The 17643-nt window shown below is 39.1% G+C and overlaps 3 protein-coding genes across 4 annotated transcripts; 2 read left to right on the top strand and 1 right to left on the bottom strand.

Annotated features, from left to right (window-relative positions):
- Positions 1-806: 806 nt before the first annotated feature.
- Positions 807-6778, bottom strand: crabp2b (cellular retinoic acid binding protein 2, b). Of its 2 annotated transcripts, none has more exons than XM_069700024.1 (4): positions 6760-6778; positions 2539-2717; positions 2061-2177; positions 807-1098 (listed from the first exon to the last, which is right to left on the bottom strand). In XM_069700024.1, exons 1-4 carry the CDS (start codon positions 6764-6766, stop codon positions 1048-1050), a joined length of 354 nt encoding a protein of 117 aa, XP_069556125.1. In that variant the 5' UTR covers positions 6767-6778; the 3' UTR covers positions 807-1047. The 2 variants fall into 2 exon arrangements, with proteins under 2 accessions (XP_069556125.1, XP_069556116.1); XM_069700015.1 differs by lacking the exon at positions 6760-6778 and adding an exon at positions 4767-5027.
- A 730-nt stretch (positions 6779-7508) lies between these two features.
- Positions 7509-9052, top strand: mrps21 (mitochondrial ribosomal protein S21). The gene is made up of 2 exons (XM_069693179.1): positions 7509-7636; positions 8601-9052. The coding sequence occupies exons 1-2, from the start codon at positions 7554-7556 to the stop codon at positions 8779-8781; spliced, it is 264 nt and encodes an 87-aa protein (XP_069549280.1). The 5' UTR covers positions 7509-7553; the 3' UTR covers positions 8782-9052.
- A 3218-nt stretch (positions 9053-12270) lies between these two features.
- Positions 12271-16302, top strand: ciarta (circadian associated repressor of transcription a). Its single transcript, XM_069693165.1, has 6 exons — positions 12271-12479; positions 13657-14007; positions 14116-14191; positions 14300-14378; positions 14514-14667; positions 14768-16302. Exons 2-6 carry the CDS (start codon positions 13657-13659, stop codon positions 15146-15148), a joined length of 1041 nt encoding a protein of 346 aa, XP_069549266.1. The 5' UTR covers positions 12271-12479; the 3' UTR covers positions 15149-16302.
- The last annotated feature ends 1341 nt before the right edge of the window (positions 16303-17643 follow it).

The following is a 17643-nucleotide window of genomic DNA, read 5'->3' as shown; positions in this document are numbered from 1 at the left end:
ACACACTGTTTGAAAACCTGGAAAAACCATCACTGCCTGTGAACCGTAGCAGTATACTCTCCTCAGGAAGTGCCTGGGAGACCCCAAAGGTCCATGTTTCACAGCGAGATGAAGTTCGTCTCAGACAGTGTTGAGTTTTAGTTGAGTAAAGGTTTGACTTTGGGGACTCTGAATACTGTTAAATCCATCATTTTAAGCTAATGGTGCTCTCTATTCACATTTGAAGTCGATTTGTATATTTTGTTGGCATCCAGTATGTTGAAAAATGAGAGGGAACGGCTGGAAAACTGTCAAACAGGAAGCCATTTGACACCTTGTACCTGGGTGCAAAAGAGGGAGAAGGAGTGAGGCAGGGTTTATTGAGCACATTCTGTAAGTAGTCACAGCTGGAAAGAGGAGCATAGAAAGTATAACCATCCTTATGCTATGAAATAATTTTCTCATGGCCACGGTCTCCCTTTCCCTTACTAATTTTCCTTTCCACTCCCTGTTTCCCCCTTGTCTTTGCCAAGTGTCTCTCAAAGCAGAGTTTATAAAATGTGCATTGTTTTGGAGAGTTTTTAAACTAATTGACCACATATTGTTGTGATGATGACAGAGAGCATACAGAGGCCAAAGGGGAAAAGATGTGGAATAATCAAGAGGGTAGGAATGGTAGATAGTAACATAAAGTGATATGCAGACACACGGCAGGGGAAAGGGAGGCGCTGGGAAGAGGCAGCATAAAGAAGGAGACTTTGAAAAGTAATCATCAAAGAGTAAATTCATATAAAACAGTTTATTAACAACTTTAAAAAGGATTTGGACATTGCAATAAAGCATTTAAAAAAAGGAATGTGACATGTCTATATGACACATAAAGAGTACATTTTGCTGCGGTACCAGCTAAAGCCTTGATTTCTGCACAGTGCATTGTTTGAGCAAGACCTGACCAGCACTGGCTGACTGGGAGGAGGAGAACAAAGAAGAAGAAAACAAGGAGAGTAAATGTAAACCATGCATGAGCCACAAAACAGATGTATTGTATGACAGTGCTGAAAAATGTCCTCATTCTCGCTCATAAACTCTGGCGCAGACAACATCCCCGGCAGTCATAGTCTGAAAGAAAAGAGCAACAAAAGGACAGGCTTAACTTTTGGTACCAATTTCTGATTAAGGCACAGAGGGGTTTTAAAGCTGGAAATACTTATTAATAAATAATGTATTCAAGAAAAATGATTTAGAACACTGTTTGTGTAGCCAAGTTTTGGAAGCATGACATTTGTTTTGTGTGCTAAATTTAAATTTAATTCATATGAAAGAAGCTCCAAGTGGTAAATGGAAGTAGGGCGGATTTAGATCCAAATGCACAAAGTTACTCTGGAAGAGAAATCAAATTTTTATCCAAGCTTGTGGTGTGACTCTAAGAGAAGCTGGTGCTAAATTGGACCAGTGGGTGGGAGGCGCCGCCTGTGATTGGTTGTTGCATTGTGGAAGAGTTATGGTTTGGGAGACGATCTGTATATAAATAAGGATGTAGTCTCTGTGTCTGAAAAGCTAGGCCAATGCGGAGGTGCCTCAAAGTGCACTACTGCTGAGGGGTGCTAGGGGCTGGCTCCAACAAAAGTCTATTAGGGCCAGAGGTTTTTTTGGAGACACCCCTTTGTGGTATTGCACATCGGCATTGGCCTCACTTTTCAGACCCAGAAGCTACGTCTTACTATATACGCAGTCTCTGATGTTTTACCAACTGTTTGTAACTATAGCCTACAAACAGGATGTGAATGGACCATTCCTCTGGTGATCCTTTACCTTTTGACAACTGTATTTTAACAAAATTTAGCATGCTAACAAGCTCAACATGGAAAATATTATATCTGCAGGTCACCGTAAACATGTTAGCATGCTAATGTCAGCATTTAGCACACAGCACACCCTCACAGAGCTTAAAACTTACTTATAGATTTAAAAAATGTCGATGTAAATATTGTCAAGCGGTCACACTAGCCAGTCATTTTTGTTTTAATGTTGTTTTGCGTCAACAAAGTTGTGACTCGGTGCCATATACACAAAATAGTTACCAGTAGGAGTTCTCCATCATTGGTCAGCTCTCGCGTCCATGTTGTCTTTGGCCCATCGCCTTTCTGTAAAGTCTGTTCACAGCTGATCTTTCGGTCTGTTTCCCACTTTGGAAAACTCTGCAGGGATTCGTGAGAGAAGAACGTTAATAACTGATATCACTGAAGCGCTTTGGACAATGCAGTTCCTGCAAAGTTTGGGTTTGGTCATAACCGGAGCTCAAAGTGCCGATCCCTGCATGTCAAAACATTTTTTATAGCCTGTCAGGAACTTTGTCTTTCATCACTCACTCAGCACGAAGAAATGAAGAACAGATCTCTAAATTATCACCAGGGCTCACTCTGGAGTTGCACTGAAATTATTTCCACATGTTTCTTTTGTGCAGTGCTGTGGCTAGTTATGCTGTCCTTGGCCAAATCCTGGTATGCATGTCCTCACATTAAAAAAGGAATGTTTTATGGGAAGTAAAGGGATCTGTACCGTGCAGGGACGTCCATCCACTGTGGCCTCACTGAAGGACTGACCCACGGTGAAGGAGACATGGGTGGTGCGGACGCTGGTGGATGTCTTGATTGACAGGCTCTCTTCCTGCTGAGTGATTTCCACTGTCGGGCTGGAGGCCGCTGCCACTGCAATCTTTCTCAGGAACACGTTGACACCTGACCACACAAAAGCAGAATTACTATCAAGCTGGCAGCTTTGGGGTAATGAAGTGGAATGAAGACAGCCACAGTTACAGTGTTTTTTTTTTATGTCACAGCCCAAACAACCAAACTTCACCATGAACACACTCGAGTTTTTACTCTGATTGCCCAACTTAAAAGCAAAAGATTGGATGAAAATCAGTGTGCAGAGATATGATGTTATATATACTGAATACATGATAATACAAACAGTATATTGTTGCTATGTGGTGATGCAGCTGTGATGAGCAGAAGATGTTTGAAAAAAATGTCTGCTTGGTGTTTGTCATATGATATTTGAGAGCCAACAGCAGCCTTTATAACAATCAAATTCATATAATGTTTGCTTATTGTATTGTCGGTCTTTTAATAGTGATTTACCAATATCATACAAAATTTAATACTTTTCAGTATTTAAAAAAAAAAAGTTTTATTCACGTCGGCACTGCTGCATTGTCGCATAACAACACAAAAAAGGTGAGGAAATATGGCAAATATATGTTTATTGTGTCTGTACACACTTCTTTTTTGCAGTACTGAATGAACTCAAACCAAGAACATGGATGTAAAAACTCACAGGATGCTTTAGAAAATGGTTGCCAGTAATGCAGAGCATATGTGACGAGCACTTAATGGGATACAACATACAAAACCACTGGTATGGCCCTTTAAATCACTAATAACTTTGACAGTGTTAAAGCCATAGTTCACCGCAAAATTTAAATTCTGCCATTTTCCACTCAACTCAGAGCTCCCTTGAAGCCTTCAAAGTTAACAGTGTTAATCATTACAGAACTGGGGGAAAAAAAGGAGTTTCTTTAAGTTGTAAAGACATGGCCATTGAATATATGACATTTGGAGTTTTCTTATCCATAGATTTTAATACTGTTTCAGCCTGACATGGATCTGAAAAGATACCATTGACATTTTAAAGACCGTTACAGAATATGGGACTTGTGCACCAGCAGATTAAGACATAAAGGACAACTTTGTAATACTCTTTGTGGGCCCATTCAGTAAGCCATTCATGACTTTGCAGTGCAGCGAGAGAAAATGCAACAGACGTTTCCACAGAAAGGTAGAAACTGTAAGAAATAAGGTCTATACTCTCTGATATGCAGATACAACAAGAGTAAATGAATAGCTTATATCAACATGAAAGTGCTGTCAGTGGAGATGAAGAGTAAAATAAATGCATGTTTACCCTTTTTTTCATTATCAATCTCAGTTGGACTGACTTCAGAGAGATCGAAACACCCCACACATCTGATTCAGTTCAGACCATATTTGCTCATGCCAGTGGTACTAACAGAAGCAACACACACACACACACACACACACACACACACACACACACACACACACACACACACACACACACACACACACACACACACACACACACACACACACACACACACACACACAGAGCTCTAGATTGGGTCAGAGAGGCCCCAGGCAGTGAAGGAAAGTCAGTCTCAGAGCTGGCTGGCTGCTGGGGCCCATGTCAGGGCTTAGTTCCGTTTACACTGGCTCTAATTACAACCGCATGAGTAGAACCCTGCTTCAGATGAGTCTAATCTAACAGTCCTCCACAGGCTATTTGTCTTCAGATTTTTAATGGATGCCACTGGATGGCCCTTGTCTGACCTCTTATGCCTTTTCTCTGCAAAGAGGACTTATAACTGGATACTACACAGCCTATCAAGCCTATTAATATTCTCAGCAACATGTAAGCAGGACAGGAGCAAACCAGTTTTACCACAGAGAGCCTGAACAGAGACCACTTTGGTATCCCGTTGACTTCTGTGGATTTCCAGCTGATAATGCCACTGACGAACTGACTGACAGGTCTTTGTAAGGGAGATGCATCACTTTTCCTTCCTTTTTCTTTTTTTTGCATTTTAACAATAGATCAACGTGGTTGACGAATAAACCAGAAAACAATATGTACGTAGCACCAGCGACTGATAAGGTCTGCATGTTAGGCATTTTTATCTAAAGGTGGAAAAAGGGAAAACTCACCAAGCGCTTTCAAAAGTTCCTCAAAGTTTTCCGAAGACTTCATTTTCCATTTTCCTGAGAAATCTGTGACTTTATTCTCCATTGCGATGCAAGAAGTTGCAGAAATGATCGTGCAGGTTGGACTGACTGCAGACTCCTGGTTCGGTATCTATCTGTCCCTCTCCGTTAACCGGTTCGTGGAGTCGTCTCCTCTGTCTGCATCTCCGCCGCCATTCATTGGCTGACAGTTCGCCTGGATCTGATGCTGGTCCAGCCAATGCAGAGGCTGGTGGCAGGGAGGGGACTTTCCCCCTGACTCTGACTGCACCCTCCACCTCTGGCAGCATGGTGAAAGATTTGGATACCAGCTGGAAAATGCACTTCCAGTAAGTCCTTTGAAGTTGATGAGTTGCCGGCTCGGATATTAAGGAAACGTGTTAATTGTTTTCTTTTAAGGTGGTGCCATGTTAGTCCCAATTATTTGACATAAAGTCCAGAACATTAGTATGACGTTGAAAGTGGATGAAACATGTGATTTTGATTAATGAAACAAAAAAAAAAAATAAGACGAAACAAAAATCCAATCTGGAGCTTTAAGTTTTTAAAGATTGGGAATGTGAAATCAGATATGAGGGTTAAGGTGGTTAGCTCCAGAGTGTGTGTGTGTGTGGGGGTGTGTGTGTGGGGTGTGTGTGTGTGTGTGTGTGGGGGGGGGGTGGGGGGGGGGGGGGTGCAAAGCTGCTAATGAAAGAGCAAAAGATAAGACATCCAGCTGGAGGCATACATCCAGGAAAATGCCATCAGCACTGTCACTCTACAATTAACATTTTAGAGAGAGGAGACACTGTCTAATTTATTTATTATGATCAAATAGCAAACACACTTTATTATTTTCAACAATGTCTCCATGGCACCATCTTCATCTGACTTGGACAATAGTTACATGTCTGTTGTGTTTATTCTGTTCATGCAACCCAGAATTCTTGTAAATGTATCTGAAAACTTTCATATTTGGGTATATTTATTTAATTAGGATATACACTAAATATATACACCAATAACAATGACAAATTCAGGAAGTGCTGTATGAAAGAAATGACCAACATGACATTTTTTTTGCACTGTTTGTATACAAAGGCAAGCCGAATTAGTTTGAATTAAATTCATATTGGACCAAAATTATTGACTGAGCAGAGCGAAATCCTTTTACGTTTGAAATCAAGATTGACCATGGGATGACTTGATGGAGCCAAAGGACAAGGGCCTTCAGGGTGTTAGGCTATAAGGCAATGTCCCAATGAATTAGTAGTGACAAAAAAAAACCTCACAACTAATATCTCAATTGACAAAAACAGCCACAAGATAGCTATTAAATGGAGTAATCAGGGATAATCGAATAAGGGTTTTTAGAAAGACGTTTGTGCGGTCACATAATCTGATGTAGCCGTGTGTCGTTGCTAGGGGTTGCCATGACAACAAGCAGAACAATCAGCTTAATGTGTTTGTTTGTTTCTGTCAGGTAAAGAGAATAAGTTGTTGAGTATTTACAGCAGGGTCTTGGACCCCCTAAGTGGAATAAAACTTGTTGTCAGGGCCTCTCAATGCAAACCTAAAAGTGTCTTTAGGTTATAAATGCTCCCTCTTTCTCTTTATATGCTGTCTTTCTCTCTCAGATATATACACACACACACACACACACACACACACACACACACACACACACACACACACACACACACACACACACACACACACACACACACACACACACACTGCCAAAAAGATTTCATCAGGTCTGGATCAGAAGGGAAGCCTCTGGAAACACGATGCACTGCATTCACCCAACAAAAAGAGTCATGATGTTATCTGTGCAGGTTGTCTAAGCATTCCTCCCTGTGGCACCATGCAGATACAGTACCCTATAGAGTTACAGCAACATGGGAATTAACCTCATTGGCTATTTTATGCAGTGAAAGGGCACATAGAGGCCCTTTTGAATGCAAATTAGACCTACCTTCCATGCAAGCATTCACCGCTGGCTGACCTCAGACTGAAACATGCATGAGGACAGCAAGAGCTCGGGGATGAGAAGGAAAATAGGAGAATGGCCCTGTTGAAAGAACAACACTGGACACTGCTGTCACTGCTGCTATGACAACAGATGTCACTTCATAAATCTGTGATTCCCCTGAAAGCTATCTCCCTTTGTCAAGACTAATATCTGCTGTTTGGTTCCCTGTTCTGAAGAGACCTGACCTGTGAGGTTTAAAACACGTGGGAAAGACATGTAAAAAAAAAAAAAGTCCTGAATACACTAAACAAACACGCTACCAATCACAAATGTGAAAAACGGCAATTTGCCAAGGGTTAATGGAACATAAAAATTAATAAACTGAATCAGCAGTTCAGAGTTTTTAAGACTGTGGTTGGCAGGCTATTATGTAGAGTGCATGTAATTAATTATCAAACGTAAATTTTCTCAGATTTTCTCGGCTTGATTGTAAAATATTTCCTAAATAAAAGGGAGTTATATGGTGATATTATTTTAGTTCTGAGTTTCATGTCATAAAAACACAAACAAACAGTAGCCTTTTCTAAATATAACTGAAAATTTAACATAAATGTCACTCAAAAATATTTGGGGAAGACAACAATATATTGTATAGAGAAAACAAGCTGCGGTGAATTGCTAGAATTGATGAGTACAGCGCCTCCTAGCGTTGGTTTATGCAGCGCTTCTTCATTCCGGAACCTCGTGAAGTTAGCCGTTTACAGCCGGACCACAATCGGTTGAACACGGGGCTCATCATGGCTCGACACCTTCGCTTCATTGCGCGGACAGTGATGGTTCAAGACGGCAACATCGATGCGGCGTACAAGAATTTAAACAGGTCAAACTTGTGTATTTCAGATAACCTATAATAACAGCTTCGTTGCCATCCAGGCGGACACGAGCTAAAATGAGCTAAGTCCACGTTAGCCTTCCGCTCAATGTCACAGAGCTGCGGCTGCGCAGTGGACAGCAACGTTAAATAAGGTGTTTTGGTAGTTTTATGGATGTTATAGCTGTAAACAGAGGTCTATGAATTTATTCCACTGCTACATTCAAAGTATGCTAAAACATGATACGTTTTACAGCAGTGTTATAACATTTTATCTAAAAAAAAAAAAATACAAGCAACGTTTCCGTTTTAAAGGGAGTCTGGCAATCACTGCTTTGGTGTATATATATATATATATATATTTTTTACTATCAGAGCTCCTAAGTATTTGTTATATTCCGAATCAATTTGAGGTTAACTGGAGTTAAAATGTTACGACTTGGCACGCAGTCTAATGTAATGACATTTGTTTCAGTGTTATGTTTTTTTTTTATTTTTATAATTGCTGAATTAAGTTATTTCAGAGTGAATGTCCTCTGCTTTGAAGCTTATTCCATCAAGTGGACAAGAACCTCATCCAGGCTGTTATGTTATTAAGAGAACTTGTTACGTGATGAGTGATTGTAAAAACGAATCCTCCCTACTCAACATAATGGCCTCAGTCCTTGGCAAAAGAAACCTCTTCTGGTGGTATTTTTCTGCTGTAAATGTTTTTAAAAAATAATACTATGACACAAAAAAGTGGACTTTTTTTTTCTTCTTTTAAGTTTAAGCATGGCTGGAGTGTGCTACATTTTACATCTTTTAATCAATACAATCAATGTCTTTGATGTTTAAATATATAAATGATACATGAGAGCCCAGAAATTCAGACGGTCTGCTCTGCCATATCACCTCCGTTAACCTGTTGAATAGAGTGTCTTGAATGCAGTCCAACACCCAGCTTTTCACACATTTTCTCTCTGTATTCCAGGATCCTGACTCAGGATGGGATTATTGAAACAGTGAAGCGCAAACGCTACTTCGAGAAGCCCTGCCGAGAGCGCCAGCGGAAGAACTTTGAGGACTGCAGACGTATTTACCACATGGAAATGGCCAGAAAAATCGGCTTCATCTCCAGGACGAACAGAGAGGATCCGTGGCTCGGCTGCTAGGGAGGTGGAGGGCGTTGAAAAATGGACACTAGTGAACAAGATCGACTCGGTGTCGCTGACGCATCTAATGGGACTTGGGGGGGGAAATACTGATGTTATTATTATCACATTGTTTAACAGTAAAAGGAAGAAAGTATTTGTATATGTGCTTTCACTGTCAAGTTACTTTTTCCACAAAATTTGGCCTGAAACGTGCAGCACCCGGAGGGAAACCCATTGTGATGATTATTTAGAATCTTCCAAATAAATAAATGACATTTCTTATTTTTCACTGTTAAACTTTTATTAAAACCACAAAAACCAACTGGTACCATATTGACCGCAAACATAACTGAGCATAGGGCGAAGTATAAGGGGACATTTTGCCCACAGAAAGGCTTCGGAAGTAGGAAGCTCGAGCAGTGACTCGGATGTTTTTTGTGTGAATGGGGTCTGAGCTCAGCAGCCGCTTGCTGTAAATTAATTCAAGGTCACGACTGCACAGTGTGGTATGAATGTCCACCGATGATGTGGGCTACTTCCCGCACAAGCGAGACTCGCCAGCCAATATGTCCGACCCCACGCTTTTACCGCGGGGGGCTTTAATGTGTGCACTTGCTCTCGCTTCCCTTGCTCAGGGAAAGTCAAAAATTTCCACAATGCTTACTTGTCTGAGACGTTACCAAGTCATGTTGATATCCTGTCCTGTGGCTGCTGGCAATGGGTGGCATTGTAAGGACTGAGGGGATGAGTACGATAGACTACCTGATGACCTATATTTTACACTGACAGATATTGACTGACCCTAACTGATACCTCTTTTAAAGGAACACTTCATCTCCTTCCCTTATCTTTCATCTCTAGTGGCATCAAGCTGTAGTTTTGGGGTTTATTTGTGAGAGATCTCGGCCTCCAGTACAACCGATGTGTTGCTCACAGCACTGAGAAAAAAAATTACCTTTAAAACTGGAATGTGTCTTTACAGAAACGGTATATGAGCATTCTCCATAGTAACAGCGATGTTGCTGTCGATTTTGTAAAATAAATTTGTTTTTACTGCTGTGAGCTCTACTGTACTGCGGTACGTGAAAAATGGCTCAAACCGAAATTGTCTGCGTAGCTATGAACCGTTAAAGACAGCCGAGTGAAAAACAAATCACATGTTTAACCCTTTTAATAGCTGAACTGCCATTCATACAAGACTTTATACACTGATAACATTAAAAGCACAGTCAGGTGAAGCATTCAGTTCTGTGTAATACAACAAAATCCTCTTTTTATGAGGATTATAATGTATAATGTTGTTTCTCAATCTCATGTTGATTTATTTTAACAGTCAATTTGGAGATTGTATTTTGTAGAACGGCTAGATTCTGCAGAAAGATGTTCCTAGTACGCTCAATACTTTTCATGAGTTAAAGTAAAAGATCTAAGACTTCTAAGCACACAATATTTGTTCTTTCAAATTTGGTTCCTATATGTTTTTTTTAATTTGTGTTATGAGCACTTCACCTTTGCCAAGATAATCCATACAACTGACAAGGTAACACATCAAGATGCTGAATAATCAGCACCATTATTGCACAAGTGTGCCTTGGAGTGGTCACAATGATCGGCCACACAGCGGCACTCCCCTTACGATTGATAAACATCAGTGGTACGGAAAACAACTACAAAGAGGGCAACATTGCAAACATGTCTGTACTTATCTGTTTATTGGGCCAATTAGTATAACATTGTCTGCAACTGCTAATAACAATAACACTCAAACAAATGTGCACTGAATGTTCTGAGACTGGACAAAGCACTCCAACATATTTTAAAATAGCTTTACAGTTATCTTTTGTTTTACTTTCAAAAAAAAAAAAAAAAAAAAGGATACATGTGGTGTAAACTCTGAATAATTAGCTTAGAGACCCTGTTTATTTTTGGACGGATATTATCTACTGAAACGTCATAACAAAATTTGCATGTACTTTTTGCAGCCTAATTCACTGCAAAATCTGCCTCACAGTAGAAGACGCATTGCACGTGCTGAGCATTTGCATCCTTCAGCTGTTGGGAACTGCCATTACTGTTTGCATGGTTTCTTTATCAGCTGATAGTACCAGAAGTTAATGTTTGCAATACAGTAATTACAGCTGTAATAAAGAAATCTGGCACTAAATGTTCCTATGCAAACCTCAGGTGATTATCGAGCCTGTTGTTGTCAGGTGACAATAATTACACAAACAATGCACTACGTAAATAACATTCCTGTGGGGTAGCCACTATACAGTCTGCTTGAAAACGTCAGGCTCTCATCAGTCTTTAATTACGTAATTAAATCTTGCTGCTGATACTTGTGAATTATCACTATTGTTTAAACTATAATTAAACTTAATTCCAAACTTCAAAGGTGATTGAGCTGAAACTGCCTCTCTCCTCCACATCCGTAGATGTGGCAGAATTTCTCCAAAGCCATACGTTCTGTTACTTTCCCTTTTCTTTCCAGTCTCCAACACCTATAATACCTGCTGCTTGTTCCCTAATCTTCCAGTCATCATTATCATGATCATCATAAACATCTGCTTTTTGGTTGTAAGCAGCTTTTGAAGCTAATCTAGTTAGCACATCCTCCTGTACGTATTGTGCATGTGACAAAAGAAATGACTCACTCCTCCAGCATATATCTTATTATGCAATGATGTAAGACTGCCTTCCAAGCCTTTCCTCTCTCTGGGCTTTAGTGGGTCTATACAGGCTCCTACGTTCGTCTGTCTAAATGACATTAACTTCAACAATAATGAAACCTAGAACTTCTAACATTTATTTTGAAAAAAGTTCTTCTTTCTACTCCATATCTTATCCCTCACAGACACTTGGTCAGACCAAATTACTGATACGTTTTGCCCATGCTTTGTTTGCATCAGCTAAATTCATGCAAGGGAAATGCTGTTTGGCATGTGACTGGAGAGAGACAATTTCATAACAAGACAGAAATATATTCCTAATAATCCTCTAAACCCAAATCCTCTTCAAATGCAGAAGTGCTTAATGTGCCCTTAAAATATTATCAAAATTGATACTTTTACATGACAGCGTCATAAAAATAAATCATATGTCCAAAACAAAAAAGGTGTTGCTGAAGTCATGTTGGTGTCTTGTTCCATTACATCTAAGCCAAACAGGGGAACTTGATCAAAATGACTTGGCATCACATGTAGTGTCGCGTTAGGTGTGTTAAAGCCGGCCAAATGTGACCTAATTTGCATACCAACATTTTAAGCAGATGCCCTGCCGCCGCGTGCTGTTCCTCTCGTTTTCCAGCCACACCACCCACACGTGCAGCTTGCGGAGGTGCGGTGGGATCTATGCACGCACCAGCCAACCGGCGCGGCGGACGTCCTCGATTGGCCGAGCGTCTGAGCCAATGAGATGCGATCGAACATCTCTCGAGCCAATCGCGGCTCTGTACCCGTTGAGCACGTGTAGCGTCCGTTGTGTTCTGTGAGTACTTTGGGTGCGGGTTGGAGATCTCGACAAGTAAACGAAACACGAGCACAGGGAGGTGGAAGAAACGAGGAGGGACTGAGCGTAAACAAGACGACAGGAGACACTGCTGCTCTGCTCACACAAAGAACCGTCGGCTTTTGTCGAAGTTACCTCTGAAATTCTTCAACTAGTTCAAGTAGAGCCAACGAGACGTTTTGGGAATCCACTGCTTCTTCGACTGGAAGGTAAGAGCTCCGTCTTTGTTTTGAAAAAGGACAGATGACGGTTTGTCAATCTTTATAAATAGTTTTTACATTAAATAGAATATCTTTTTTTTTTAAATCATATCTTCTAATATCATTTATCTGAGTAGTTAACCATTACTAATGATCAAATATAATAAATATGATAAATTACATTTTTAAGTATATTTGCTGGGATATTTAAGTAACTAACCACTAATTATCTCGACCTAAGGCATTTTTAACATGTGGCTGTAGAAATTGTTTAACGGACAACATGCTGAGAACAATACTTTTAATGTCAAATCATATAGTAATTGAAATGTTTATTATTGCTGCTGAAGTGACATGGAAATCGCAGTCAACACTGCGATTTACACATTTGTTCCAGATGACCCAACTCGTTTTTACTGGAGCACACACAAAAGTTGTGAGGACACTTGTTGGCTTAATGTATTCCCATTTTGCTTACTATAACTTCAGCCATCACAATTAAACGACCAACCCCAGCCCAGACCTTAACCCAAAGGCTTAAACAGCCCTCTGAACTGGTGCTGTTGTCGCATTGCAGAAATGTTTGCTTACATATATTACTTGCGTGTAATAACAGCTGATTGTCAGATTGTTTAAATATTACAATAAAATGAGAATCGATAAGTAGTTTTTGTATTAATATAGATTATATTTTGTCTGTCTTTAAAGCCAATTAAGTACACAACAAAGTATTAGGAAAATGTAGAATACCTCTACTTTTTTCACACTGATATTACAAATATTTGTTATTTTATTTTCAATATTTTCTGAAAGAAACTTATTGCAATAAATTTGGATATTCATCCCCAAAAGTAGCAATCCCAAAATATTTGCTTGAACATTTTTTGACATTTCACTGAGCCACCTTCACTTCATACCAAACGCAGTAATTCAAAACAAAAATTAAGTATAGAAGTTTCTTGCTTGCTTTCTTGCTTTGATTTATGCATCAACAGATTTACTTTTTGTGTATTATATTGTTAATATTATATATGTGCAGCTTCTTATGAGTTCAATAATGAAATCTCATCTGCATTTTTGTGTGTAAAATAATTCAGTGATTTGATGTTTTTTTTTTAAATTTTTTAGATGATTTGTTTTCTGCGTTGTGTTTAATGGCTCCTTTTCAATCTCCTTGTCTCTGCAGATGAATACGTTGGGTAATTCTTCCAAATGGCCATCTTATGACTCGTTACCCTCCAACTCGAGCTTTATCCTCAGTGAGAGTGAGCAGACTGAGGATGAAGCAGATGCCTTCTCAGAGGGAGAGGGCGACGGTGGAATAAGAAAGTCCCTCGCAGCCGATGAAGGAATCGCACTCTCTGCAAATTACCTTAATTTCCCACTTCATCCAGATCAGCTGCACTCAAGGTCAAAGTGCGAGCAGTCTGAACACTGCCCTGACAAAACTAAACATCCTGACTCTGCCTCTTCTGCTGGAGCTGCTACTTTAAGATCACCCTCAGCGACACTGGGGGACCTGGCCTTCTCTCAGAAAGTGAGCACCACCCTTAACTGATAGCTCGGTCTGTGTTTTAGCATTTCTGTCAGCCAAATAGAAGATCAATCAAAGTACTAAAATATGTCTTTGTGTTTTTTTTTCCAGTGTGCAGATTTGCACAGGTTCATCCATCCTTTGCTGGAGCTTCTACATGGACTAAAGATGGGGCGATTTGAGAGAGGTATGAAGCTGAGCAGTATCTTAACACGATTTTCCTGACTTCTATCCTATAATGAAACCCCAATACCTATTTGCACTGACATTCAGATGGTATATTTTTTTTTAATAGGTTTAACAAGTTTCCAGCAAAGTGTGGCCATGGACAGACTGCAGAGGATTCTTGGAGTTCTACAGAAGCCTGACATGGGGTAAGACAGCCATACGTGGCAACAATTTTAGCAAACATCTGGGTGCTATGATTGTCAATGAATACCCAGAATTATCATTTTAAGCTTGTTCCTCAACTCCTTGTTTTTCTTCTTTCTTTTTTTTTTTTCCTGCAGTGAGAAATACCTTCACAATTTGCTGCAGATAGAGATGCTGCTCAAAATCTGGTTCCCTCAGGTGGCATTTAAGTCCAAAGACAAGCCAAACCAGACCAGCACTCGTACACTTGCATCGCACTGGGCCCAAAACCAGCTCCACATGCCAGTTAAGGTGAGCTTCTTGTTAGATGTTACCTTTGTAGCAGTGCCTTTTGTCTTGTAGCTTGGTTTTGTTATGGCGACTAAATTTGGTTTTACTTTTCCTCATGCAGAAGAGAAAAATGAGCTGGTCAGACCATGACTGTACTGGCCAAACCCCAACCAAACATAATCCCTCTCAACATGGAAAACAGGGCAGATGCCACGCTGCAACTTCACTTGACACAGTTTCCTGGTGTCATTCTGCATCTCCTTCAAAACAGAACGCCCCGGAGGTGAAAACGGTTGAACCAGCTGAGGACAGCTGGACAGCTGGACACCAGTTTAAAGACGGGACTGTCTCTTTAAGCGGGCCGTCATCTTTATGTAGCAAGAGAAATAATGAGAATCGGAAGCAGTCTGAGATTTCTCCACCCTCCTCGTGTAGCAGCCTAGCTACTCAGGACAGCTCAGTGTCGTCAAGCAACAACATTACTACAACTGACTCACCTTAGCTGGCCTTAGCTGATCTTGCTATCACATGGACGTGCCTGAGCATGCCAGCGAGAGTGAAGGCAGAAGACTGCCTTGATTACATAAGTATAAAGTTAGGCGTAGAGCCAGTCTGTGATGGCTGCGAGGCACATTAAAGCAGAAGAGGAGGAGGAGGAGTAATTCGGAGAGACACTCATTAACCCCTAATTATTCAGCGTGGATTTTGATGACATCAGAAGCATTGCACTATATTACCAAGAAAGGTATGTTGTTGGTCTGTAAGAGTATCACTTACATTGATTTTTACTAAGTTAATAGATGTTGGGAAAACTTACGGTGTTTAAAGCAGTCTGTGCTTGATTTTGTATTTTTTCTATATCACGGATCTCTGCAACAAACAATAACAGAGTAGGATTTCATGCCATTGATGAACACAGATTTTATAAATGTTTTGGCTTTTAAGAAAGTTAATGGATTATTGTTTGGCTTTACCTTGTTCTCCTGTAACGTAACATGTGCATTTTTACTATTTTCCTACATTTGATAAACTATACATTTAATCCATAAATTCAAACTATAATTGACAGCTTAATTTGAAGTGAAAATTATTATTTGCTGCCTTTGAACAGTCCCAAAAATAAAACAATAAAGAGCAGAGATAATGAAAAATGTAATTTAGGAAAGTTAAACTATATGTTTTCAGCTGACTGATTGTAAAATACAGTAAAGTTATTTTGCCAAAATGTGCCAAACAAAACCATTTTGCATTATCACACTGTATATAAGCAGCTTACTCTGCTGTCACTACTTTATCTTTTTTGAGCACTCAACACACACAGCATCTACGTTACTATCAACACTAATTAAGAATAGATGTAGCTGCACACAAAATGTTACAATCTGATTGACCAATCATTTCTGAGCTGGTGAGGAAATGGGAGCTGCTCGGTTGGATGTCATTCTGTCAGTTGCTTTTTCATGTAGGCGGTGAGTGAACTTGTTTGAGTTAAAAAAAAAAAAAAAAAAGACTTGAAAATGTAATGTTTTATTACACCTTTTTTTTTTTATTATTATTAAGGAGTAAACAAGCACAATATATTGGAGCCTATGTGAATTTGAATTGATGCAATTGCACTTTGGATGATAATGAGAAAATGTTACACATGTTAATATATTTATAAAAAAAATAAATAAAAAAAAATACCTTGATTCTTTCTGTAGACTTGTGGTGCCAATTGCATGCTACAGCTGAGATGAGCGTTTGAAAGGTACTTGACTTAAAGACTTTATGGGAAAACTTATTTTGGTGGAGCTCCAAAGACAGTGTGTCATCATTAGGGCAAAGAAAGGCTTCCGTGTCCTTTTTAAATTCGATTTTTTTTTTCCCCGCTGTTATAAAATTTGGAACACTCAAAGTGCTTTACTATTGATTACATAATAAGAAATGTCACGACATAAACAAAGCAGTTTCCATTCCTGAACACATCAATTCTGTTTTTATAACATTGAACCAACGTATTTTAAATTGGGTATCATTCACGATGGATGATCTTTTATCTGCGGTGGTTTGTCACCGGTCAGCCTCGCATACAAAAGTCATACAAAAATGTGCTATGGGAAAATCTTCACTTCACCACAGGTGTCATTGCAAACCAAATGTGCTGCTGTGTAGATGTTTCTCAGGCTTTGTCATTAGTGATTTATAAGTTATGTTATTTAAAATGGAAATTGTAAGGACAAGGTGGAGAACAATAATGTAATTGTATGTTGTTTTCATAAATAAAATGTAGCATCCTACAGTACACCTTTTCTGTGCTGGATTATACTTTTCATTTGTAAAATAAGAGTACAAACCTTATGTTTAATTTTTTTTGTTTTTATTTTCATCTGTTTTAGGCTATTTCTTTGTTTCTCATAATGAAAAAGTAATTATTGGTGATCATAAATGCACATATTTTTATACATTAAAAGAATGACATGTTTCATCAAAATGCAGTGTTTTTGTTATTTTTTTTGGAAAGAAAAACATTAACAGTAAAAGCATATATTTTTCATTGAACATGTTTACCATTATCTTTAATTTAAAGATGTAATAGCATATACCACCTAGAAGATTCTGAGAAATGTGATGAAAAGAGAAGTGGCCAGAGATCTGTTTGACCACTACTACTACTACTACTACTACTACTACTACTACTGCTACTACTTGTATTAGTTTGAATTTGAAACATACGGCATAATCTGAACTGCAAATTTAATCCCTCACATCATTGTCACTTTATATAATAATGTTTTTTTAATTTTTTATAATAAAACACTGTCTATTAGTATTCTGATTAAATGATCCAGGCTCCATAGCACTGATTTGTACAGTTTAGAATATTTGGAACCACTTGTCATTTATTTTAATTTTACTTTCTACTTCTCTACCAAAATTTTGACCAAAACAGTTATATGAAAGCTATAGTTATTTTACTACTCATTTAAACATTTAACATTAAACTATCCAACCATA

This window comes from Brachyistius frenatus, unplaced genomic scaffold (genome assembly GCF_029030835.1).
Source record: "Brachyistius frenatus isolate BFR_SWC_R1_liver_20210118 unplaced genomic scaffold, ASM2903083v1 Contig_2, whole genome shotgun sequence".
Classification (NCBI taxonomy): Eukaryota; Metazoa; Chordata; class Actinopteri; family Embiotocidae; genus Brachyistius; species Brachyistius frenatus.
Note: the sequence above shows the minus strand (reverse complement) of the source record. Positions and strands in the feature narration are given on the sequence as shown.